Source organism: Poecile atricapillus, chromosome Z (assembly GCF_030490865.1).
Source record: "Poecile atricapillus isolate bPoeAtr1 chromosome Z, bPoeAtr1.hap1, whole genome shotgun sequence".
Lineage (NCBI taxonomy): Eukaryota > Metazoa > Chordata > Aves > Passeriformes > Paridae > Poecile > Poecile atricapillus.
The window spans coordinates 12,273,982-12,299,175 of NC_081289.1; the positions used below are offsets into that span (position 1 = coordinate 12,273,982).

At 41.5% G+C, this 25,194-nt stretch overlaps 2 protein-coding genes across 4 annotated transcripts in view; one reads left to right on the forward strand and one right to left on the reverse strand.

Annotated features, from left to right (window-relative positions):
• Window positions 1-51: 51 nt before the first annotated feature.
• Window positions 52-9,346, forward strand: LOC131592639 (26S proteasome regulatory subunit 7). Its single transcript, XM_058864267.1, has 12 exons — window positions 52-190; window positions 2,066-2,103; window positions 3,269-3,350; window positions 4,200-4,299; window positions 4,617-4,748; window positions 5,368-5,440; window positions 5,579-5,674; window positions 6,334-6,498; window positions 6,993-7,080; window positions 7,698-7,900; window positions 8,886-8,982; window positions 9,077-9,346. Exons 1-12 carry the CDS (start codon window positions 121-123, stop codon window positions 9,232-9,234), a joined length of 1,302 nt encoding a protein of 433 aa, XP_058720250.1. The 5' UTR covers window positions 52-120; the 3' UTR covers window positions 9,235-9,346.
• A 1,920-nt stretch (window positions 9,347-11,266) lies between these two features.
• LOC131592825 (prestin-like) overlaps window positions 11,267-25,194 on the reverse strand; it is a 33,226-nt gene continuing 19,298 nt past the window's right edge. For all 3 annotated transcript variants that reach the window (XM_058864625.1, XM_058864626.1, XM_058864627.1), the window contains exons 8-20: window positions 24,729-24,881; window positions 23,413-23,495; window positions 23,171-23,318; window positions 21,443-21,556; window positions 21,054-21,131; window positions 19,596-19,691; window positions 18,707-18,813; window positions 17,505-17,574; window positions 15,998-16,090; window positions 14,971-15,093; window positions 13,901-14,110; window positions 13,601-13,655; window positions 11,267-13,054 (exon numbers count right to left, since the gene is read on the reverse strand). In XM_058864625.1, coding sequence (XP_058720608.1) covers window positions 12,912-13,054; window positions 13,601-13,655; window positions 13,901-14,110; window positions 14,971-15,093; window positions 15,998-16,090; window positions 17,505-17,574; window positions 18,707-18,813; window positions 19,596-19,691; window positions 21,054-21,131; window positions 21,443-21,556; window positions 23,171-23,318; window positions 23,413-23,495; window positions 24,729-24,881 — 1,473 coding nt within the window. In that variant the 3' untranslated portion in view covers window positions 11,267-12,911. The remainder of the gene's footprint in view (window positions 13,055-13,600; window positions 13,656-13,900; window positions 14,111-14,970; window positions 15,094-15,997; window positions 16,091-17,504; window positions 17,575-18,706; window positions 18,814-19,595; window positions 19,692-21,053; window positions 21,132-21,442; window positions 21,557-23,170; window positions 23,319-23,412; window positions 23,496-24,728; window positions 24,882-25,194) is intronic.

Genomic DNA, 25,194 nt, shown 5'->3' on the forward strand with positions numbered 1-25,194 from the left:
GAACTCCCGGTGGCGGCCGCGGCGCCGGGGGGAAGGAGTTGCTTGGGCGCGGGCCGCGGTGCACCCTGGTTTGCGTTCCGGGCGGAAGCGGCGCGGTGCTGCGTAAGGCGGGTGGGCGCGATGCCGGATTACCTGGGAGCCGACCAGAGGAAAACCAAGGAGGAGGAGAAGGAGGACAAACCCATCCGCGGTGAGAGGCGATGGCGAGGACACTCTACGAGCAGCGCCCGGGGCGGGAGTGGGGCGGCGCCGCCGGCGGCCATGTCGGTGCCAGGAGCGGCGGGGCTGGAGGAGCGGCGGAGAAAAAAGGACTAAAAAGGCTGAAAAATGCTTCTAATGCGCGCTTTGGCGCTGCGGCCGCCGCCCCGGGGCTGTCCCCCATCCCGACCCGGAGCTCGGGCTCGGGCGGTGCCGCCGCTGGCCGGGAGGGAAGCGGGGCCGGCCGGGCCTCACGTAAACGCGGCTGTGAGGGGCCGGCTCGGGGCCGGCTCGGGAGAGCGGGAAGGGCCTGCAGGGCCCATCGGGGGTGCAGAGCAGGCACCGTGTGCGGCTGGCCCGGGGAGCCGCCGTGATCCTCACGGGAAGAGGGGACGAGCCGCAACCGCCTTTAAAGTCTGGTTCTTTCACAAAAAGGTTCCTAAAATATCGAATTTCCTCATCGTGAGAGAAAAAAAATGCCTTTTGTGGTTTAATACTTAATTTTATACTTAAAATGTCCAAAAAAACGTGATACAATAATGGTACACATCCGTGAAAGGAGGCTGTGGTGAGGTGGGGGCTGGACTCTCCCGTGCCCGTAGGGAGAGAAATCCCTCGATTGAAGGACTGAAGGTGAGAAGGGGAGACTCGGATTAGATATTAGAAAAAAAATAAAATAAGCAGGTCGGGTGATCAGACATTGTAATAGGTTGCCCAGGGAGATGGAGTCATCATCCCTAGGGGAGTTTAAGAGGCGTCCGGATCTGGTGCTGCGTGATGTGATTTCGGGGTTACAGGGGCAGGGCTGGGTTGATGGTTGGGCTTGATGATCATGAAAGTCTCTTCCAACCTTGATGATTCCATGACAATTTCTTTCTCTTGCCGGGGGAGCGCCGCAGAGCTTCCCGTGTGCTGCCTCTTTCGTTCGGAGTTCGGGAAGCAGGAGAGGGAAAGCGGCAGAGATTTTTGAGAATACCGGCAAAGTGTGAAAGTTGCCGGTTACTCCTCATGTTTTAACTTATTGTGGCTGTGGATTTTTATTTCGTGTTAGTAAATATTTAATAAAGCATCTGGAAGCACAAGCAGTACAAAATGTAATTAATGGTGGACTTCGAAGTGCTCCCATTCAAGAAAGATTTCTAAATTATAGCAACTATAGAGTGTTCAGTAGCTATAAAAACAATCAATGGGGTGGTACAAATAGTCAGGAAAGAAGTACGGATCAACATAGAAGGACTTCAGCATCCTGTATAACACATGCTGCACCCAGATCACCAATGCTGTGTGGTTTGGGCTCCATCTGTCTTAAAAAGAGTGGAATTAGACAAGAGAGGAAATAGGGATGGGAAGGGAAAGGGGATATTGAAAGTCTATTAAATGGCAAGTGATGTGAGAGTGGTGTGGCAGAGAGTGGCCCTAGCAGAGTTGTATTTTTCTTAGTCAACGGAGGGGGGGTCGCTGGAGCCACCTCTGTGCAGAGACATCGCTAGTGGAAAGTGGTGACAGTTTTTCACTGATGCTTTCTTGAACATCTCGAAACAAAATGTTAAAAAGATGAAGTTGTGATATCTTCCATCCCTTTTTTGAGCAGTCATAGTCTGGGAAACTACTCTGAGTGAAGCAGAGTTGAAGTGGCTTGCCTGCTATGAACTCTGAGTGGTGTAGGTTTCTGGACTGAAGAGTGTAGCTGGAGACCCTGTTTCATTTTTCTTGTATATCTGATACTTTTTTGTTCCACTTTGATTCAGTAAAAAGTGAAAACTCAAAAGAATCTCCAAAATACATGTTTTGATCTTTTAGCAGCAGAATCAATACTGCTGGTTTTGTTTTCAGAACTGGAAGCTAAGTCTCTCCTGTCTTGTTTCAGCTCTGGATGAAGGAGATATTGCCTTGCTGAAAACATATGTAAGTAGCACACACATGTGGGAGTGTTAAAGACACAAAGCAGTTTCTGTGGGGAATACAGTGCAGGAGTGGAGGGAGGGGTGTGCACTTAGCAGGTAGAGAGTAACTGCTTCTGGTGCTTGTCTCTCCTGCCAAAATCTTCCCTCCCTTTTCACCTTCCAATGAGAAGGCCACAGCATGCAATAAATATAAATAATCCCGGGTTTGTTAACTTGGAAGTGATTAAGAGTTCGTTTCTCTATTTTTGTTTTGTATCTCATCACTGATTGCCATAGGGGTATAACAGCCAGGGCTTTATTAGGGCTTTTTCACTGGCCAGGTTTCTTAGTTTATGAAAAAAATAACTTTAAGACCCCTCGTGCCACCAAACTGACTTCCTTTTAGTCATCATTTTGAAAGAACATAACATTGGGAGGCACTTCCACAGACAATAAGGCTTAAAATGCCAATCTGCCTTTTCCACTGGGAAGTACAGTTGATTGCCAAAGAACTCTTGGAAGATGAAACTTGCAGCTTAGGTATATTTGGCAGAAGTCAGAATTTTGTTGATAACAAGATTACTTTACAAAGACCTGAAATACAGCTGTACCCACTGCAGCTTCTTTTTTTTTTTTCCAGTGGTCTACAAAAGAGATATTGTAAAGCAAATCCAGGTCTGAATCTGCCTGTGTTAGGCAGATCTGGATCAAAAAAACCATTTTATCATGAGCAAGAATTATGATTTGCCCCTTGATCCTTCTACTGTCCTCTGTGGATGATGGAAAGGTTGGGTTAGGCAGTTAAAGCACTTGCACGGATGGTTTTCAGAAAGTGTATTTAGAATTCTCTGTATATATGATTTTACTAAGTCTTTTTTTTAAACTTGAGAAGAAATAGTTTGAAAAAGTAAGGCTGAACAGGTTTACAAGAAAAACAAATTATTCAAGTTTACAAATGTGGAAAATTTCCACCTTCCTGGTTGGTCAGTTGTGTGTAGCTGCACATCACTTTTGTAAACAGAAATATTGTTACTGGAAGTTAATTCTGTCTTTTTTGGCTGTCATCAATGGTTGGCTGTTGTACCAAGACAGTCTGTTGAACATCTTGATGTGTGGGAGCGCTTGTCATTTTTTCCTAAACATGAGGTAATTTAACTTACGAAATCCACATGATATTCCTTTTCCAGGGGCAGAGCACGTACTCAAGGCAGATCAAGCAAGTAGAAGATGATATTCAACAACTGCTTAAGAAAATCAATGAACTCACTGGTATGTGTTTGTCTTAGAAAGATTTCAGTAGAAGAGCCACAGATACCAAAACAGGCGTTGTAAGAAGTTGATTTCCAACAACTTCTGCCTTGTTTTTTGTTGTTATTTTTATCAAAAGAACACAGTTCTTTTGAACAAGATATTTGCTTGTTAGGTGATTTTTTCAACTGGGCAGAGCTACATCTGATTCTGTAATTTTGTACTTTAACACATTTTTAACCAAAACTGTGGATTTTATACCTAATGTTGGTATGAAACAAATGCCTCTTTCTGTCACCAGATAATGAAGTAGTAATAACAATAACGATTAATTTGTTTCCTAATTTTTCTTTCACTGGTGTATGTTTTTTTGCCTTGTTGCTAATCTTGCAGTGGCTTTCAGTTCTGCCAGGAAGACCACAATTTCTCTTGTAAAATAATCTCAGTTCTTCTAAATACATCAGGGAGATGGTACTTGTTATATGCATGTTTTGGAAGATTTATGGGGTTTTCATCTGTGTGAATCCCTTAGTTTTTGATACTTTGCGCTGGAGCTCAGTGTTTCACTCCTTTAGTGAAATGCACTGATTTCTACTATAAGTGCTCTGTCCTGCTGTAATCATCCCCACACTTCAAAATTGTCTGAGGGGGTGGCCAGGCTGGGATTTGAATGTTCAGCTGGTGTGGTCATGTGGGCTCTTTCCTTAGGAAACTTGTTTTTTAGGAAATCCATCAAAGATAAGTCTATATGTTGTTTTGGAGGTCTTTCAAAAAGCTTCCTGCAGGGTTATCTCTAAGGTTTTGGTGTGGGAAGGATGGCTGACATCTCAGTTAGCTGCTTCCTCCTCAGCTTCTTTGTGCTACATGCAGGAATCAAGGAATCCGACACTGGCTTGGCTCCTCCTGCCCTTTGGGATCTGGCTGCAGATAAACAAACTCTCCAAAGTGAGCAACCATTGCAAGTTGCAAGGTGGGAGCACTCTTATCCTTCCAGTAGAGCTCCATAGTATTAAAAATCTGATTTATAGATTTTGTGTGGACGAATTTTAAAAAATAAAGTTCATATTGTGCATATTGGAAGTGCTTTTTACCACCAAATCATAAAGTAACTATGATTGTGTGTGATATATTTCATACTTATTCCTGCAGTTGTTGTATGATGCTGTAATGGTGTAATGACAAATACAACAGGTATTCTGTTGTATTTGGAAAATGTGACTCTCTTGATGCTTATGCAGATAGCAGACAGTTTGTCTGCCTGGAGGTGCAATTGTGTTTGTGGTTTAGGTGCACAAAGATCATCAATGCAGACTCTGAGGATCCCAAGTACATTATCAATGTCAAGCAATTTGCCAAGTTCGTGGTGGATCTCAGTGACCAGGTGGCACCTACTGACATAGAAGAAGGCATGAGAGTTGGGTATGCAAAATCTTTGTGTTCTTGTGAGTCTTCCTGCAGACTGGAGCTTTCTCATGTTGTAGTTTGACAGCTCAACAAGCCCTCATTTCCAATTTTTGCAGTAGGTGAGATTGCACAACTAATTTTCTCTTGGATTACAGTAACTCACCTGTATGCTCTGCTGGAATCCTGTTTTGATGTTCTTTTGACAAAAATTGACAAAACCCATGTGTCATTGGACAGAAACCTTTCATTTTGGGCCCCAGCAGTCCCAGCTTTCAAAGGAGCGTGTGTAGGCTCCTTCTTTGGCACTCTGCGGTTACACTCAGGGCAGCCAGGAAATGTTCACTGAGGACGTAAAACCTGTTACTTTAAGAGTCAGTGTATTGCCAGCTCTGTGGGATATTTTGAATGTTAATTTTCAAAATACTTTGGGATTAATAGTTTTGGAAACCTTAAAATTTTCTGCAGAAATAATTCCAGTATCTAGCCTACCTGACTGTTAGCTTTCAGGGCTGGGCTCTCTTGATGCCAGAGAAAAGAACAGTTCAAGAATTCAGCTTCTCATTTACAGAGTTGTTTCTACATAACACTTTACTTAACTAGTGCTAAAATAATAGTCTTTATGCTTCCTCACCAGGGTGGACAGAAACAAGTACCAAATCCATATCCCCTTGCCTCCAAAGATTGATCCCACAGTCACCATGATGCAAGTGAGAGTTTTCTTTAATTACTTTGATGTAGCTTTATCTTGTGATTCCTTTCGCTGGATTTTGTTGTGGGCTGTTGAAAGCCCATAGAGATTTGCAGCACCAGGCTGGTAACTGCTCACTCACCTCTTTGTTGTGCAGGTAGAAGAAAAACCTGATGTCACTTACAGTGATGTTGGTGGCTGTAAAGAGCAGATTGAAAAGCTGAGAGAGGTGGTCGAAACCCCTCTGCTTCATGTAAGTAACCTCCAGATTGAAGCTTCAGTTACTTTGGAAGTATTCTGGTCATCTGTTAGCATCTGAAAAAGCAAGAAAAGACAATGTTGTTAGCATTCGAGAGCACACATAGTCACAGATTGATTATATGCAGGTGCTTTATTGAAGCGCGGGAGCTAGGGGATTCAGCAACCCAAATCTAGCTCCATCATCTTTGTCCAAAGTGCACATATTTATACAGTTTCAGCTATAGCAGTAATCACTATAACAACCTTATCAATACTGCTTCATTAACATTGCTTCATTAACTTTATCAGTATTGCTTCATTAGAGTTAGCTCATCCTTGTATGAACATGTATGAATCTTATCTCTGGGTGGGTATCTTAGAGACCCCAAGTAACAGTTCCCGTTACCATAAACATTTTAGCTTGCTAGACCATCCCTAATACCAAGCATACTTGCAGCCTACTTCTACATGATTTTCAGAAACATTTAACCCCATAATAACAATGTCAGAGTGTAAACAACTTAATGAGAAGTCAGGTTTTACCAAGTGAAATCCGGCCCAGCCTTGTTTATGTTGCTCTTCATTAATGATTTCCTTAATTTGCATATACACTTTGATGCACATAATCTTTAATTTGCACATAACCTTGCCTTCTGGCTCCCTTTGTTACAGCCTGAAAGATTTGTGAACCTTGGAATTGAGCCTCCCAAAGGAGTGCTTCTGTTTGGGCCACCCGGCACAGGCAAAACCCTCTGTGCCCGTGCTGTGGCTAACAGGACTGACGCCTGCTTCATCAGGGTGATTGGATCTGAGCTGGTGCAGAAATATGTGGGAGAGGTAAGAGCAAGTACTTGATGGAGTGTGGAGGGGTTTGCAGATTTCCCTGCTGGGTACCAGACACCACAGTGGGAGTGAGGGATGGATGTACTTGGAAGGTGCAGGGGGCAGGAGCTGTCAAGACAAGTCACTGCAGGTCAGGCAGTGGTGACATGACCTCAGCTTTGCTGTCACTGATGAGAGGGATTTTTCAGTACAGAGTTCAGTCTGCTGTTCAGGAGGACTTGAGTTAAAATTCTGTTCCCAACTCTGCCACTTACTTTTCAGCTGGCCCTGAGGTAAATGACTTAATCTGTACTTCTAAGAGCAGTAATTTTTCTCTCCTTTATAAATTGCTTTAAGCTTTGTACTTGTCCCATTATATATGTGAACAAATAAAAAGAGTTTTCTCATTGGAAGCTTAGAAGTATTTGGAAGCATGAGAAGTTTGATGTTGATAGTTTTCCTTTAACGTGCCTCAAATCTCCAACAAAATCTTGATTTTTTGATTTTAGGGAGCTCGAATGGTTCGTGAACTCTTTGAAATGGCCAGAACTAAAAAAGCTTGCCTTATATTCTTTGATGAGATTGATGCCATTGGAGGTATGTTTGTAGTAGCTACAGTTCTAATCTCCTGTGAGAGCTTCCAGTTTTGCTTGTAGTTCTGTATCTGGATTGCTGCATTTTAAGAGAAGTGCTTGTAAATACTGAGTTAGCACAACTTCTCCCAGCACAGCCCATGTCCAGGAAGCTGTCAGGAAGTGGTTTATGCAGGCCAGATGGGAAGCCATTTTTGCACATTTGGAGCATCCAGATTAATCGAACTTTAGTGAAGAATCTCTGTATTTTGTTTGCAGAAAAGTACCATTAACTTAAATCCCCTTCAGCTTCTGGACTAGACTCCATGTCTTTATTACTTCCTGAACATTACTCTTTTTTCTCAAAAGTGCTTAGGTCTTTTGGAAATAGGACAGTTTTTACACAGATAGGGGAAGAAGGATGATTCTGGTTGAGGGAAGGGCAGAACAAAGAAACTATTCCAGCGTTGTGGCCCTGTCATACTAAGGACCTTTTTAACTCATCACACCCCTTTAACTCATCACAAATATTTGTATGCCATTTAAAACCATTTTCTCAGGTGTCCTGTGTTGCAGCCACTGTGAAACCTCTGTGTCCATGGCCTGTAGCTGCCTCTGTGAAACTCTGTGTCTCCTCCACAGGTGCTCGTTTTGATGACGGAGCCGGGGGTGACAACGAGGTGCAGCGCACCATGCTGGAGCTCATCAACCAGCTGGATGGGTTTGACCCCCGGGGAAACATCAAAGTGCTGATGGCCACAAACAGACCCGACACTCTGGACCCAGCACTGATGAGGCCTGGCAGGCTGGACAGGAAAATAGAGTTCAGCCTGCCTGATCTTGAGGTGAGAGCTCTTTCACTGCCAAGTGGGTCCTGATAGAAGAGTGTTTCTTCAGTTAGCACATCATTGTCTGGGAGTTTATGAGAATCAGCAAATGCAGCACTCTAAAATTATATGAAACTACATGGAAATACGGGGGATTAATGATGTGCCAAAGGTTTTCCCACACTGCATGGATTCTATCCTGGCTGAGAAGCCATAGTAAGCAGCTGTAATCACTGTATGTTCCTGCTCAACAGAGAAAAAATCCTTTAACCAGATCCACAGTTTAGTTCAGAAGTTGTAATGTGTTCTGTTTGGCTCTTTTGAGAGATTTCTTGAGGTACTTCTATGATGAAAGCCCTTTTTAAAGTTACTTTCTTACTTTAGTGTCATGGGCACTTAGACATTCCAGTCCAGACATGGGAAACTATAGTTGGGCAGCAAGAATTGATGCCTTGAGAAGGCTGACCTAGAACAGAGGCTAGACAGAGGTAAGAATAAAGTAGGTATTTATTGAAACGCCTTAAAGGGCACACCCTGGGCAGTACAAGAGTCTGGCTGGGGCTACACCGTATATGGACCTAAAAATGGTCACAAAATGGACGACTGGGCACGAAGTCTCAAATTTTTAAAAGTTTTGGTCCATCTGCATATCTGGGTTAATTGTCCAATCACAGCTTCAGGTTGTGAAGTCCCATCCTTGTTTTCTCTCTTCAGTCCACCCTTTTTTATGCTTTTGGGCCTGAAACTTGTAACGACTGTCCTTGGTATCAAACTAGAAAAGGAATTGTTTTGTCTACCTACTCTGTGAAGAGAGCTCACTAACAATATAAAGCTCAAAACTACACACCTAGGCAGCACAGAATATGAAAAATATGAAAGCTAAAACGTAAGGCATCAATACAGGATGTATTTTCCATTTGCCTGTGCTGTGGACACAGCTGCAGGCTGGAGTCATCGCCTCTTTCATGCCATGAACCCCTCTGTTCTCCTCCCTTTCCTTCAGGGGCGAACTCACATCTTCAAGATCCACGCTCGTTCGATGAGTGTGGAGAGGGACATCAGGTTTGAGCTGCTGGCTCGGCTGTGTCCTAACAGCACAGGTAAGCTGAATGTATTTATTTCTTTACTTCAGCAGTTCTGTGCATGCTCCGTGGCCCCTGGCAGTGTTGAATTGCTTCTCCCTGTCTCTCCCAGGCGCAGAGATCCGCAGTGTCTGCACAGAGGCAGGAATGTTCGCTATCCGAGCGCGCCGGAAAATCGCCACCGAGAAGGACTTCCTGGAGGCAGTGAACAAAGTCATCAAATCGTACGCGAAATTCAGCGCTACCCCCCGCTACATGACCTACAATTAATACCTGGGAAGGTTCTTCCTGTTCCCCCAAAACTTTCTCTGGAACAAAAGTCCAAGAGTAGTGATTCATGTTTTGTTCTTGGAAACTAGAAATAAATGGAGTGTTCCAAACAGTATGTGTGTGTTCATTGTGAGTGTTCTGCTCCAGGAGAGTGTTGCTGCTGTAGGGAGAAGATCTCAGTGAGGTGACAGAAGCATAGCCTAAGCCACAGATGATTCTAAGTCAGATACCTGGGCAACGTCAGACATACAAAATTTAGATCCCTGGTCACCATCTATACCCCAAAAGTTTAAATCTGAGCCACAGAGGTGCTGGAAGACCCCTGAGTGACTCCAGTGTTTCTGGATGTACTGAGAAATGCTTGTGTGTCCCAAGAAAACGGGAGCTGCTGTGGGCAGGCGTGTGTGGTGGTCTGAGGCATTGTCCAGCTTAGGGAAAATATGAAGGTACATTTTTTTACCTCCCTTGATGAATGCTCTGGTGCCATTCTTTTTATCTTCGGTGGTTTTTCTATCCCTTTTGCTGAGATTCTTTGTATCATCTTACAAAACAGTAAATGTGTCAAGGAGAAGGAAGGTGTAATTTCTTAGTGGTAAAAGATGGAAAATTCCTTTTCCTTGATGGTGCTGTGACGAGTTTGACATCTCAGTCTGGTGGTGAGCTCTTTGGTACATTGTATGACTTGTCTGAGATGCTGCTGCACGCAACCCTGACAGGGTCTGGTGCTCCATGGCTGAGCTATGGCTGGGAATTGGCCACAGGCAGCCTTGGAAGGTTAATCTTCTTTCATGGGACGTGTTCCTGTAGGGATAGGTGTGCTCAACAAAAACAACAGACTTCCATTTTCCTTTTCAGAGGAAGAGCTGGAAGAACTTGAAATACCTGAGTGAAAAAAAATGCTTTTGGGAACTGCTTTGTCTTGGAAGTGAGAGAAGTTTTATTGTCAGTTGTATCAAAATGAGACCCATCTATTTATCAAGTTTATATTATGAAGCCACTTCTATTTTTTGAAAGTGGAAGTATGTGCAATAGGGAGAATATGCAGCCATGGACTGGGTTAGGATTATGGTTAGTGTCAGTATCATGATATGGAAACTTGGGCACTCTCAATACTTGTGTGTCATTTCAGGAAGAACATTTTAGGGAGGGATGCAAGTTTATTGATAGGACAGAATGTGTCTTTTTCAGAAAGCAGCATTGACAGCATCTCTATTTACCTGGAGCAGCAGTTGAAATAAAGTGTAGCTTTTATTTGAGAAAAGTGAGGTATTGAGAAAGAGTTTGGATCTTACCAGATATCCTGAATTCAGCTGTGCTCTTGCAAAAAAAAGGAGGGGAAAAGGACATGACCCTGATTACTGTGAGGTACCAACCCAGATTGATTGATTACCATCCAGTGCAATCTGCTGTGGTGGAGCTTCAGCAGCAGGGGAGAGGCACTCCACTGGCCCTGCAGACAAACTGGAGCTCTGTTACAAGGTTAAAGGACTTGGGGTTGTTTATTCTGGCACTGACAAGCTTAAGGCAGGATTTAATTCTGAGATAGTGGTCTCTTGCTCCGTGCAGGGAAGAGGAAGTGGGTTTCCTTTTCAGGGGCTGGCTCGGGCTGCTAGGGGGAAGCAGTGCTGGTGCCAGCAAAGCACAGGAAGAGATGAGCAAAAGCTGCCTGATTTTATTCTATGAGGTAAGTTAGTTACCAGTACTGCTGGGGAGCTGCAGGAGCACTTGTTCTGCATGGTCTGGGATGTGGGGCTTTCTTGGGCAAAGGTTCTTAGCCCAGCATTTCAGCAGCTCCCCAGGAAGGGCAGCTGCTACTACCAGGATGGGAGATCCAGCTTTAGTTGTGTCCCTGTGAGGCCTGACCTGGAGAGGGAGGGCGCCGTGGAGGTGGCAGAAATGAGGAGCAGGAACCAGCACAGCAGGGAAGACTTGCCTGGAGGAGGAAACCTCTCCTGGCCCCTCCCTTGGCATCAGACACTTTCATGGTGGCCCTCAGCTTGTCCCTCATAGAGTCTCACCAAGACAAAGTGGAAAATTTTGATAAGTGACATCACTTTATTTTGGAAATTGACAGGATTTTGATGTGAACTGAAGAGACTACAGAGTTAAAAACTGAAGCTGCGACAAGCTGAAAGTAGAAAAATATACTGTATGTAGATACAAAGGCTTATTGAACTAGTTAACATTATAAAATACCAAAAGTTGTTTAAATAAGCACACACAATGTCTTGACATGCATGCACTTCATTCTTTGAACTCCAGCTAAGCAGCAGTTTCTGATGCAGAAAGCTTCCCATCCCTATGGGTAGGGGAGTCTGAGGAAATAACATATCTTCCCTGACTTCCCTGGGTCCTGGGAAACAATTTACCTGAAGCAAGCCTGAGCTGCAACAGAGCCTGAAGTAAGAGTATTACATTCTGTGATCCGAAGTGAGGAAGATGTCTGAATTCCTTATGCACAGCCCCTGTGATTTGAGGGTGCTGAACGAGATGGCACTGATGCCCCCCTGGCCCTGTCTTGTTAAAATAACCTACAGAGAAACACTTATGTTCCTGCCTCTGCTGAGTTTCACAGTGACTGCTGTGAGGGAAACAGGGGCATTGAAGATTTCTTTAGCATGGTTTTAATCTCACACCTTAAGTGAGGCAGTACCACAGTCGGCAGGATGACAATAGAAAAAGAAACCCTATGCTTCTGTTTCTTTTAAAAAACCCAAACATGTACGATTTTTGAGTTCCATTGAACTCCATTTCTTAAAGCACTTAAAAGCTGAGGCAGAAGCAGGAGTACTGGGAGGAAGATAGGCAACAGAAAAGTACCTTTTTTTTTTAGGACCGCTGAGAATTTAGACCTTGCTTAAATTTTCATTCCAGATTAAGAGACTGCATTTAGGGCATCAGTTCTTAACTTAAATAGGCTTCCTTCCTGTCTTAAACCATTTTGTCTTCAAACTTAGAAGCTAAATTAAGTTTAGCTTAAAATCACCCATGTTCCTTTCTAGAAAGCCTAACAGTTTTGGCAGTGCAAGTACCATACTGATAATGTAATAATTAAACAATGAGTTTCTGACTTGAAGTTCACTTAGAGATCAATGAAGAACTGGGTATAGTTGAGACAGGTTAGGTGTTTTTAAAGAAATAACTCTACCATCCAGGTTTAAAAACAGCAGCAGCTAAATGCCACCTGTGTGAATTCATTAATCCAGCTGGCAGATTATTATAAATTGTATGAATCTGTTGTATGTAGAAGTTGGCATCAGGCTTTAAAAGTCATCTAAGAAAGTTCTTTAAAGACACTGGTACAGTGTACTGCACTTGCAGAACAGCTATCTCCTGCAAGATCCCACTCACAGTGAGTTAAAGTGCCCATTTTCTCAACAGGAATAGGAATGTCACCTTGTCCACCAGATTCTGATTGCAGCAGAATACACTGAATTTTCTTTTTTTGCATAATTTTGTGCTTGTGTATTATTGGAAGGCTATACCCTGTTCGAAGGGAAAAATTCAAGAGCACGAAGGCTTCCATTTCTTTATCCACTCTTGCTACAAAAAAGAAGCACCACCCCCTACCCGCAGATACAAACAGCCTCAGGCTCTCTTCAAACTGTGCAAATTAAATATTCAGAAAGAGTCTCCACCAGCATAAATCTGTCTCCCATTCTGCTCAATGCCACTCTTCAAAGGTTGGAGTCAGCCTTTGCAGCAGACCCATCTTTCACTTGGCAAGCAAGGACAGCATCGTGAATACTGTGGAACACCAACTCTCTTGTTACACTTCCATCAAAAAAATTCAGTCTTGTCAGCTCATCCATAACAGGGCCTGCAAAACAAAACCCAAACATGGCATCAGCACATACACTTAAGTACAAAGATGGAAGACAATGGCAGGAATGGCAGGAAGAAGATGAGAACTTGTTCTCCTGTTGTTACTAAAAAATTTGAAATAGCCAGGTGCATCACATGCTACTTATACTCCAAACAGTTAATTCTCTTATGCAGACATAGACAGAGGCCTATTCTTGGCAGAAGATGCTACAATCCCAATTATCAGATATTGGAACATTTCAGGCTTTTTTCCTTATTACATTGCCGCTACGATTTCAAGATACTAAGTTCAGTGTGGCATTCACAACTTGGAAGAAATGGAAGCAGGATCCTCACAGAGCTCATTTCATCAGTGCTCTAATTCTACTAAAGTTAAGGCTCTAATGCATATGGGCTTGCTTTTCCTCAAATCCAATTTTATGTAAAGTGCTGGTACTAGAGGCACTACTGGCAGCAGGAAATTCAGGAGCAGAGGGAAGGAGACAAAACACAACCTGTCCAAAAACTCACACAAAAAAGAAAAAAAGAAGTCTCAACTCACCACTACAGCTGGAAATGCAGACATAGACACCAACTTCTTTGTATTCTTTTATAATCTACAACAGAGTTAAGCTGAAGTTAAATGTAGATCAAACATCATCATACACATCACAGTTCTGGAAGCCCAATACTGTGAAAGCTGCAGATTATACATTCCCCACACATTCAGCTACAACTTACAGAATTAAACCAGTGATTAGGTGAGATATTGGATTGTATTTGAGCAGGCAGTTATGTCTCATGCTGACACATTCCTTATTAGGTATCTGAAAAGTTTTCTGGGGAAAAAAATCCTACTTACTGCTTTTAGTGTTTTTGCTCCAACTGAATCCACAAAGTTCACTGGGGTGAAATCCAGAATTAGAGAATGAATATTTGTTTTGGGCTCCACAAAATGGTCATGCTCTTCATGAACATCTGTGTCTTGTACATTAGAATCTTCAAATTTTCCATTCACAGGTAAGTCATCACTTGCTATCTCATGTTTTACTCTTGCTTCTACGTCATTAGTCTGGGAGAGAAGATGAATAAAGCTTAAAGGCAGTCAATGCTTTTTCAATGTAAATCCTTTGCTCCCCCCACTCGTGTTCTTTAAGCCTTTAAAAGGTGACAAGCTCCTGGTCACTACAAAAACTGGCTTGACATGCACACACACTTCCATGTCTACATCAAAGTTTGTTCTCTTATGCCCAGCCTTTTTATGGTCACACATAAGCAGCTTAAAGCTGTTATCTCAGGACTGAATTATCCATTTCCTTCAAACACTGACACCTGATCATCTTTACTTATACATTTTTACTCCATTTCCTTGTCTTATCCCTGGCTGATTCCATCAAGACCTATATATTCAAAATAAAGAACAGCAAATGGGCTCTCAATTTAGGCCTTTTTTAGGTCTCTCATGGTAAAATCACACACTCCACCATGGCAGTGAATTTAAACATGCATAAAAGTATAAGCATGTTCCAAATAACCCTTCTCAGTGTATCTTGGCCATACCAGGATTAGCAGAGGGAATGGCACCTTCTTGTTACAGGGGCTGCTGATTAGAATTAATTTTATCTTATTCCTACATTATTATTCCAAGTGTGTGGAGAGGGGCAGAGGCAGGGTGGCTTTGATTTCTGCCAACACCACTGGTGAGACAGCATGACAGTGTGGAGAGTTTCTGTGCTACTCTGTGCTACCTGAATGCAATCAAGGTCCAACACAATTATCCAATACAGCAGTGAGTCCCTATTCTTACACTGTCCCTTCAGCCTCCTGTCCCCACTGCACAGCACTTGGTCCCTAAGCAGCACTCCCTGTATAAAACACGAGTGGTAACATGAAAGCAGCCTGTATGTTGATAAAGCAGAGGTAAATATTTACCGAAGAGCTCGTGAGCTTCAGCACAGCTTTCTTTCTTTGTTCATTTGCTGCCTTTATCTCCCTGGCATGGCGCTTCTGGGCTTTTCTCCTTGCTGCTAATAAGGCACCAGGGTGCACTCCAGTCTGTCAGGAGAAGAAAGTATGATCAGAGGAAATTCAGCTTGTTAGGATGGCACTGGAGTATCAATTTGCATTGAATTAATCACTGCCATAAATTTAAACAAGCCTGCATTTTCCAGCTTCCCTTGGTGGGGGTGAGAACAGTGTAAAGAAGAAATCATCTTGGAAAGCACTGTGTTAACAAGATGAGGGAAAGATGCATCTCATTTTTTTCTTGAAATCAGAGAGTATCATGTTTCAACCAAATGCTGATTGGAGTGCAGAGAGCAAAGGGGAGAGAAGTGAAATTGGGCAACAATCACTATCATCTCTTGCTTTGTGAGGGCAAGTACCACCCACCTGTTTTGTATAAGACTCTCCATGGGAGCTACAGAAAAATGTTCAGAAGTTAGTACAGGTGCAGGTGTCACTGGATCAGGTTCTGCTGTTGCCACTGGCACCCAGTGAAAGCAGGGGTGACACAGGCAGTGAGGCACACCCTGTGTGCAGGTCATCTGCTGCCCATGAGAGGCACTAAATGCCCACAGTATTCCACCGTCTTACACTCCAGAAAGTTAGACACCCAACAAGGAAACTTTTATTGCCATTTTGTTTTCAGCTCAGCAACTAGTTTTCTGCTGAAAAAATAAAGGTTTGACCGGTTTGTGCTCTGCACCCACCACTTGTAATTCAGGAGCAGTCAGTATGAAGCTACACTTTGTCTGTTTATTCCCTCTCACCATGCTGTTGCTTCCTAAGATAATTTGTAGCTGGGTGGATCATCACCTTCTTATACTTCACAGATCACCAGGGACTGCAGGCTGAGAAACACTGTGCTAAGGACTACACTAAACCGCTGAAAGATGTTTCAGAATCCAGTTTGAATTTTCAGGACACAGACAGAAATTAAATACTTTACTTTACTCACCTTTTTCTTCAGGGCAGTTGTATATGACTCAGTATTAGCAAAATAAAGAGATGTATTAGCTTGAAATATTTTGATTCCAGGATATTCTTTAACCTAAGGAAAATATTGGATGTGCACAGTTAAACAGAATAAAAGCCTCTGTGTGATCACAAGACATATGAACATGCAGCAGTGCAACAGCCAACCCTGGATGGCTCTCAGCATGTTCCAGGTAAAGAAGGCTGGCACTGCTGTAAGCAAAGGCAACCAGGAGATTAAAAACCTCCCACTTTCCCAGTGTAATTCTGCACACTATCAATGCCTGGTAACATTTCTCCTTCTATATTGCACCAAAATGTACAGCCATAAAAAAATAAAAATAAAAATAAATATTTGCAGTTCTCTGATGTTGCTATTTGCAACTGGTATTACCATGAGGAAACCATGTGCTCCCAGAATTGCTTCCTTTTAGCCTCCCTTTCTACAGGCAGAATAACTTATTTCCCTCTTTCTCTCTTTTTTATTTTTCTTGACTCCCAGGTACCAAAAAAAAAAACCTTTCAAATTTTTGGTTTTATCCATACCTTCAGAAAGGTCTTGATATTCACTTCTTTCCCCTACTTTAAATGCAGTCATCTCTAAACAGGCTGAACTCTGACATTTTGCACGCAAATGAGCTGGCCAGCAGCAGACACCCAGCCTGCCACATGCTGCCAACCCCACCTTTACCCAGGAGGAAATGCTGACTGCATTCAGTGTAACAGAAATGGAGTCTCCTCTCCTTTGCATACAGATATAAATGTGTGCACCCATACTCCTGCTTTGCATCATATTTAAAGAAGAACTGCATTATCTTTTTCCATAGGTTTTTATAGACTGGTTCCTCAGTAAAGGAGGATGCAACTTTCACAGCAGCATCTCTGAGAACATAGCAGAGAGTGCAGAAAATTGTTGCTGCTGTTTTGGAATATTGATTGGTGTTTATATCCACTGCACTGACAAAATATAATTCTTTCATCAATTTTTTGTTGACCAAAATGGCATTGATGAGAAGCTAAGTGCATGGTGAGCAATTGTGCCGTTAATCACATATATGTAATGAACAGGGGATAGGTGGGATGCTGTTTTCAACAGTATGTGCAATTCTGAAAAAGATACAAGTTTGGATCCTGGGTTCCATGGATTCTGTGCACTACTGCCACACAAATAAAGAAAGTGGCCTGGTATGCACTTGTGTACCTAGCAGGTTTAGCAGTGCTATTCCTAAACACTCGGACAATGGAACTAGTATAAAAAGTACTTTTCATCACCACCTGCTGAAATGTACCTGCAGTACCAAGAGCTTGCATTTTGAACAAAGCAACTTTTACTACTAACCCCAAATTTATTTCTTTCCTTTCAACACAGGTGAATGCTCAGCAGCCAGCACTGCATGCGTGTGCAGTGTGGTAGGGCAAGGCAGCAAATTGCCACAGCTGTCTTTGCTCCACTGAATGAAACTACTCAGTGCAGAAGAGCACATTCCTACCTCTTCGTACTCTTCCACGTCACAGTAGATGTCAGTGTTAGGAATCTGACCAAGGATTTTGTATTCAGGCCTAGAGAGAAAGGAGACAAACATTTCTGTATTATCATTTATAAAGTGGAAAAATGGATGTTTAACACAGACTGAAACTTATTTTAAATGGTCATTCTGCAGGGCCTGTCTGGTACAGGATTATCTAAACATGGTTAAATGCAGTGAGCAGTTTATGGCACAACACAATTATAAGAAAGTTTGTTTCTGTCAGTGCAAAAACAATTTATAAGCTTAGCATGGAAATGTTGTCATTTTCCAAAAAGCATGAGTCAAAGCATCCAAAAGTACAGGGCAAATTCTCTGCAGCACCAACTGTTGCAACTCTATTGACTGTCTTGCAAATATGCAAACTCATACTGGCAGAAAACATGCTGCAATTTCAAAGAGCCACTCTGCTCCCACGACAATGCCTAAGGAGATAAATATTCACAGCTCACAAGAACTGTGACAGCAAAGTACATTACTGTTCTGTTTGCAGAGATGGCAGAAAAATACTCTTATTTATGCAGAGTGGAAATCTCACAATTTGCTTTCATTCCAAGGCAAATGGAACTGAGACTTTTACGGAATTTCCACCTGAACCAGACCTTGATTCCAGAAGCCTCACATGCCAGTCCTATCCACACATGCAAGAAATCATTTCACTGTAGACCTGGAAAGCTTCACAATAAGAGCTTTGTCACACTGAATGGGGAGAAGTGACTTGAAAACTAGAACAGCCACAGTATTTTACAAGTTAGAACTTTCTTTTAAAATACGTAAGCATTCATCCTGTGATAACCTGACACAACTTCATCTTGTTCGTGACAATTAATGCACGCAAAACGTAATCGTGTACCAAAACTGGCAGCAAGAATACTTAAAGGTCTAAACTCTAAGCATTAAAAGAAATAATAAGATCAACCACTATGAGAAATGAAAAATCTTCTGTTTATTACTGAGAGTAAAGTTCATGCCCTCTAAAAATTTTGTTCTCAGAAAAAGAACATGTGAACACTGGATCAAAGGGCATGACCTGTATTAGGAAGGAAATTCCATACAGTGTGCAGTTGAAGAAGGTGAAATGGACTTCTGTTTATTTGCACCCCTTAAACAAACAAAACCACATAGAAGATCAGCAAACACTAATTTTGATAAAGAAGAAATCTGACCTTTGTGTTCTGTAAATAACGGTTAGCATTGCAAATGTTACTGCAGTAAGCAAACCATAGTCTAGTCCCAGGAAAAGAGAAGCCACAAAAGCTACCACCCAGATGGCCTAAAACAAAGAAAAGGTCTGAATTATTATGCATCCTTTCCTGTTAACAACAAAAACAACAGCATAACCCAACCTCAAAACCTTTGTATCACTTCTGATCAGGAACAGGCTCTAATGTAACCCACCATGATGCCAGATGGGAATTACCTCAACCTTTCAGAAGGGCATAAAAGCTCCAGGCACTCTAACTAACATCTGACTGTCACAGTATTAATTAATGCCTTAAGTCCTGTTCTCCAAGGAATCCTGTTCTATCATCATCATACTCCAAATACCTTAGGATAAAAAAAAAAAAAAAAAAAAAAAAATCAAGGCTTGCAAGTAGCTGTAACTCAGTTCCATCAGCCAGTTCATCCAGGAGAGAAATACGCCACCAAAATATTCCCTCCAATACACTTTTAGCTCTGGCCCACTCCAGCCAGGTTTTTGGTTTATCTTAAAAGATGGCAAATACCTTCAAGTGGTTTTCTTTGTTACTCTGTTTTCAAATTCTTCTCAGACATTCCCACAGCCTTCAGTGCAGTTCCTATAGCAAAACTGCCAGAGCTTTGCTTTTACTGCAACCAAACCATTTCTGACCTGACTTACAAGATTGTTGAGCAACAACAAAAATATTCTTGTCTCCAACAGATCACTGTCCCAGGGTACTTACAGCTCCCTGTCTTCTGCTCATCTGCAATACAACACTAATTTATAACTCCTTGGTAAGTTTCTATGCTGTTTTGGCAATAGCAATGAATTTAATATAGTAAAATATATGCACTGAGCTGTGCAATACTCACCAGCTCAATCCTGCTGGTTTTCCAGAAGTACATGATATCTCCAAACTGTCTAAACATTGTCTTCAGGTTCACCATGATAATTGCAGCTAGCACTGTCTAAGAACATTACAAAAATGCAGTTTTCAGAAGCAAAATAAACCCAATGCCAAGTGAGAACTTCAAAGAATTACAAATAACAACTTCTGTACTTTATAACTGATATAAGTCCACTGAACAGATGTTCTATTTAAAAACCCACAACTTTTTAGGTAGTTCAGTGGACATGTGCTTTTACTGCAGCTGCAAAAATGGCAAACCTATTCAGTTCAGTTTGATTTACTCTTTCCTAGCAAGAGGAATCACATGCTCCTATACTTCCTGCTGCTACACTTACAGTGCCTGAAGCAGTAGACTATAATCTTAAATTCATGTTTCTCTACAACATGCTGAAACAATTCCTGCAACAGACATATAGTTGTAACCCAAGGTCCAACTCCTATAACAAGAAAGAGGAATTGTGTATTGTCCTTTGCATAGCACCAAAAATAGATTTTTTTTTAAGCCAGAAATATACTTACATAAACATATTTTTATACAAATAAGTATAAATTGCAGCAAACCCAACTCATTATGCTGAGCCATTATGCAGCCCCAGCCTTCTACCAGCCAAGATGTGACTTTAACTTTTTAACCTCAGTCCAGAATTCCTATGCTGCAATTGAATGTGGCCAGCAGGATTAGGGCAGGGATTGTCCCCCTGTACTCGGCACTGGTGAGGCCACAGCTCAAATCCTGTGTTTGGTTTTGGGCCCTCACTACAAGAAGGACTTTGAGGGGCTGGAGCGAGTCCAGAGAAGGGCAGTGGAGCTGGGAAAGGGTCTGGAGCACCAGTCTGATGAGGAGCAGCTGCCTGAGATTGTGGTCAGGTGGGGATTGGACTCTTCTGAGAGGAAATTGCCTCAAATTGTGCCAGGGAGGTTTAGATTGGATATGAGGAAAAGTTTCTTCATAGTTTGTCAAGAACTGGAACAGGATACCCAGGAAGTGGTTGAGTCACCGTCCCTGGCGATACTGAAAGCGAGTAGATGTGGCACTTAGGGACATCATTCAGTGGTGGGCTTGGCAGTGCTGAGTTAACAGAGAGACTCAATGATCTTAAAAGGTTTTTTCCAACCTACATAGTTCTAAAGGGGAATGTTCTAAAGGGGAATTCCTTGGAGGTATTCTTATGTTCTAAAGACAGATAGGATATCCAGTACTAAAAACAACAACAAAGAGCACCATGGATCCTTCAAAACATTGTTTATTTCTAGGCTAATTTACAGCAAAAATGCATACAAAATTTAAAGGTTTCTAAAAAATTTTAGAGGTTTTCTGTAAACTGCTATTTACTAACCCTCCTACAATCTCAAGTTTTAGCAATACTCATGGGCTTTTGTTCCCAGTCAATGCAATGCCTAATATGTAAAATTCCCTTACCTGTGGAAGTGGTTCAAAAAGGTATCCAATAGCCACAATTACCAACAGAACCATAATTGCAGAGAGTGTACCTGCAATCTGGAAAAAAAAAAAGCCAGAGATTATTTAGAAGTGTCCTCAAGGGGAAATATTACTGATTAGCTAACCCCTTGTGCTTTCAACAAGGCTGGTTATTGAAATGACTTTTGATTCCTTCCATTTACATCACCCATTTTGCCTATCATGTCGGTTTCTATCCTGACCCAGTCTGGATTTGAAACATGAGAAACTCCATTTATTTCTTCTGGCCCAGGCACAGAAATATGGCCATCTAGATAAGCTTCAGACTTTAGTTTTGGAACTCCAAAGGGTAAACTTCATTTGGCTCAGGATTTCAGTATTCTACATACTTGAGTTTTTCCACCGGTGCTTTCCTGGACAAGACTCCGAGACATTGAGCACGTGACTGAAAAGGTTTGGAAAAATGACCCCACAGAGTTGCATATTCCCAAGGCAATAAGTTCCTGTGTTAAACAATAGAGCAAAAAAAAATCTAAAGGCAGTTACACTTAGCAGGTGTACCAAGCTGGAACTATCCACAGACATTAACAACCACATCTTATTTATAGTGCTTTCTAGCAACTTCATTGTAGAGAATAAACAACCTAATTGTAGCTTATAGTTGTAGTTCCCACACATGCACAAGCTGATGTATGTTAAATCATCTGTGTAGTGGTTTCAGTTCTGTTAAATAAAGTTTCTGATCAAATGTTGGAGACATTTCCCATGCCTAAATCTTACAAGAATTAATCAGACTGAAAACTAAAATGAATGACAGCACTGCTTGTTTTAAGGATTTCTTTATCTTGGAGATAATTTGAATTTTAACCCTGAATATACATGGAAAATAACCATGAGTGAGGTCGGAGCTCTGTACTGCATTTCTGATGCCTAAGTAATTATTTGCTTATAATAAAGCCTCCCCAGACTACTCTGCATCTTGCTATTTGTAACTGAGTGATTTGAGTCACACATTTCCAATAGTTCTCAATGAGTTTTTCTCTTTGTGTTTGTACAATCCTTTTTGGATTCATTTAAGCACTTGGCATGAACTTGTACTGTGACAAGGAGCTCTACAGTTTAACACCCAGGTAAAATAGCATGTGGCACCTCCTGAGGAAAAGATTTAGATGCTTAACTTGGGTCAGTGATTATTATGTTTAAGACAAATAGAGCCAATCATATTCATGCAGCTACAGCTTTGTCCTCTTCTCTCTTCAGGTAACAGAGCACAATGACATGAAGGATGAGATTCACCTGACCAGATGTAAAACTCTGTTGGTAAACTTCATTTACTCTCAAAAGAAGGCAATCATTTAGATTAGGGGGTAACAGCTGATCTGTGCTGTGTCAGATGTATGCTCTAGGAGATGTGTTACAGCACAGGAACTCTGTCTCCCTTGACACCACAATGATATTGACCAATAATCCAATTGAAGTATTGATTCTAAACTGCACAGGAAGGCCAAAGTAGGTGAGGACATATAATTTCTTTCTAGGGAGTCCTAAACACAGTCCTTATCACTCAAATCATGCTCAGAATGCTAAGTACAGACAGGACCAATTGCTGCCTCAGAAAATGACAAGTTGCCCATTTGCAATAGGCAGGAATAAAAACAAACTATAAAACATAACTGAAATTTTTAAACTCCAGACAAGAGTTCTCTGACACTTATGTGTCACATAACTGTCACACCTGTCACATAAGGCACTGTATTTATCACACGAGACCGCTATGCTTTGCTGTATTACAGAAAGCAAAGAAAATGTAGCTGCACATCAGGACAGTATGGCCAAGTAATGTCTATCCCAAAAATTAATATTCATGTATATGACCAAGTATAGCAGAAACAGGTTTCCCAAAATGAAGCTAAAAGTAAAACTGGTTATTTAAACACATCCAGAAAAAAAAAACTTAAACTAATTCCTGCCCTTTAAATGTGTAGGTTGTCAAAAATCTGGCTGGATTCCTCTAAATCCTGAAAAAAACCTAATTTTTGCTAATATTGCACTCTACTTCAACAATGTAAGAAAGGTGCTACTGAGAATTTTCAACAAAACAACCCTGCTACTTTTACCTGATTCCCGTCGATGGTGTAATCATGTTTAAGGGCAAAGGTCTTGGCCATTGATACAGTCATTGAAAATCCAACTACTGCTATTGCTACTGCATCCCCAAAAATTGCTGGGATTAGCTGAATCTCAGGAACTGCTGGTGCACGTAACCTTGGAGATGAAAATAATATTTATAAATTAATATGATAAGAACTATATGCAATACAGAAAAGGCACAGTCTTAATAAGAATGTATCATCCCTACCCTTGAGGAATATTCCCAACAACATCCACTTTGTATGCCTCATTCAGCTTCATTCCAGCTGAAACTCCTGTGCCAATAATGACCTAAAAATCCACAAACAAATTTGTAAACATTATCTAAAAAGAGATAAAGCCACCTGAAGAGATATAAAGGTTAGCTGACTATGATTAATACACACAAGGGGTTACATTTATTTGTCAATCAGTTTTCTATGAGTTAGGGACGAAAAAAGCAGACAAAAAAGAGGAAGCATCATGATTCTCCCTTCATCATGTCAAACTCATCCTGATTTTACAGTTTTTTTGTAAACAGTTAAATGGAACATGCTATGGTATGATATGAATCACTCAATTTCCCTTTGCCTAAGCCAAGCTCTGGCAAATTAGTGTATTGGAAAAATTAAACGCAAGGGCACTCCTGTCTGTGTGCACTGGCTTATCTGAATGTGCATACCCTGTTACCTGTAAAGAGAACTGATGCAACAGCAAAGAAAGGAACACTGTTTTGCTATTGCCTATCAAAAAATACCCTATTACACCATTACTCCCTCACCTCTCACCAGCATCTCTTTTTTTTGTTCCTTCTACCTAGATTGTGCCCATAGCTTCAATTATTCCGTTTCCTGACTCCATTATGTGCAGGTTTTTTGAGAGCTGTAGTAATTGGAGAACTCATTTTTAAATCAAATCACTTTTAAAGGCAAAAGGTTGTCTGAGCTGTAGGCTTTGTGTATATTACGACAGTCTGTTTTATACAGGTATTTTAGAATAGCTGTTTGAAACAGAATCAGTGCTGCAGCCAGTTATTAGTCTCAGAAACAGAGAAAGGAAGACTTATTAAGTCCTGATGGTTCCCGCTCTTCTTTCTGCTACTGCATTTCAAAAAGCAAGCAAGTCCTGCAGAATCTCTGAACAGCACCTTCCTTCAGGAATGGGTTCTGAGCCCTCTGGCTCCAAGTGGGAAATTCCCCTCGAGACACTCTGCATTGTCTTGCAGAGAATTAGTCAGGTTCCAAGGAGCCCAAACTCCTGGATAAGAGAGGGTTTTACAATACACAGATACCTACCCATTGATATAGGGAACTGGGGGTGTTGAAATTGTTTTTAAATTGTTTTTTATGACTTTATGCTCTCCATATGGGCATTCCAGTTCTTAAAATTAAGGGAATCCAAACCTTCAATTGGATCAAGGCTCAAATGAATTATGTTCAATGGAAGTTACTCTCAAGCTGAGTAAGATAAGGTAGAACATGAGATGATTTCTACAGCTTTAGAATAGCTATGAACTTTAGCCATAGAATTTCCCAACTGGCTTACCACAATGATCTCCATAGGAATAGGAACTGGGAGCTTCTCCTTAAACCGGAAATTGATTTCCTTGCCAATCAGCAGCAAAACAATGCACGTTAATCCAACAATCATTGCAGCAATGTTGGTTGTTGTTATTTTTGAAAGCACGGCAGCTATGCTCTGTAACATAACAGCAGCATCATAATTATTCTTAAGAAAATAGAATCTTCATGGAGATTTGCCACAAAAGAGCAAATTATACATTACTTTTCAGCTGTGGTTTCATTCTAAATTTATAACCAGAGTGAACAAGGGCCTTACCAAAATACCCATTGTTCCTACAAAACACAGAGTATCTCAGTGAGAGAAATGCACCTGAATCATTTACAATATCAGTGTTCCTTAAAGGGGGCAAAAATTTGGAGAAAAAACTTTAATGGGGTAAAAAGTCTAAACTGAACCATGTCTCTCATCCTAAACATTTTCACACATA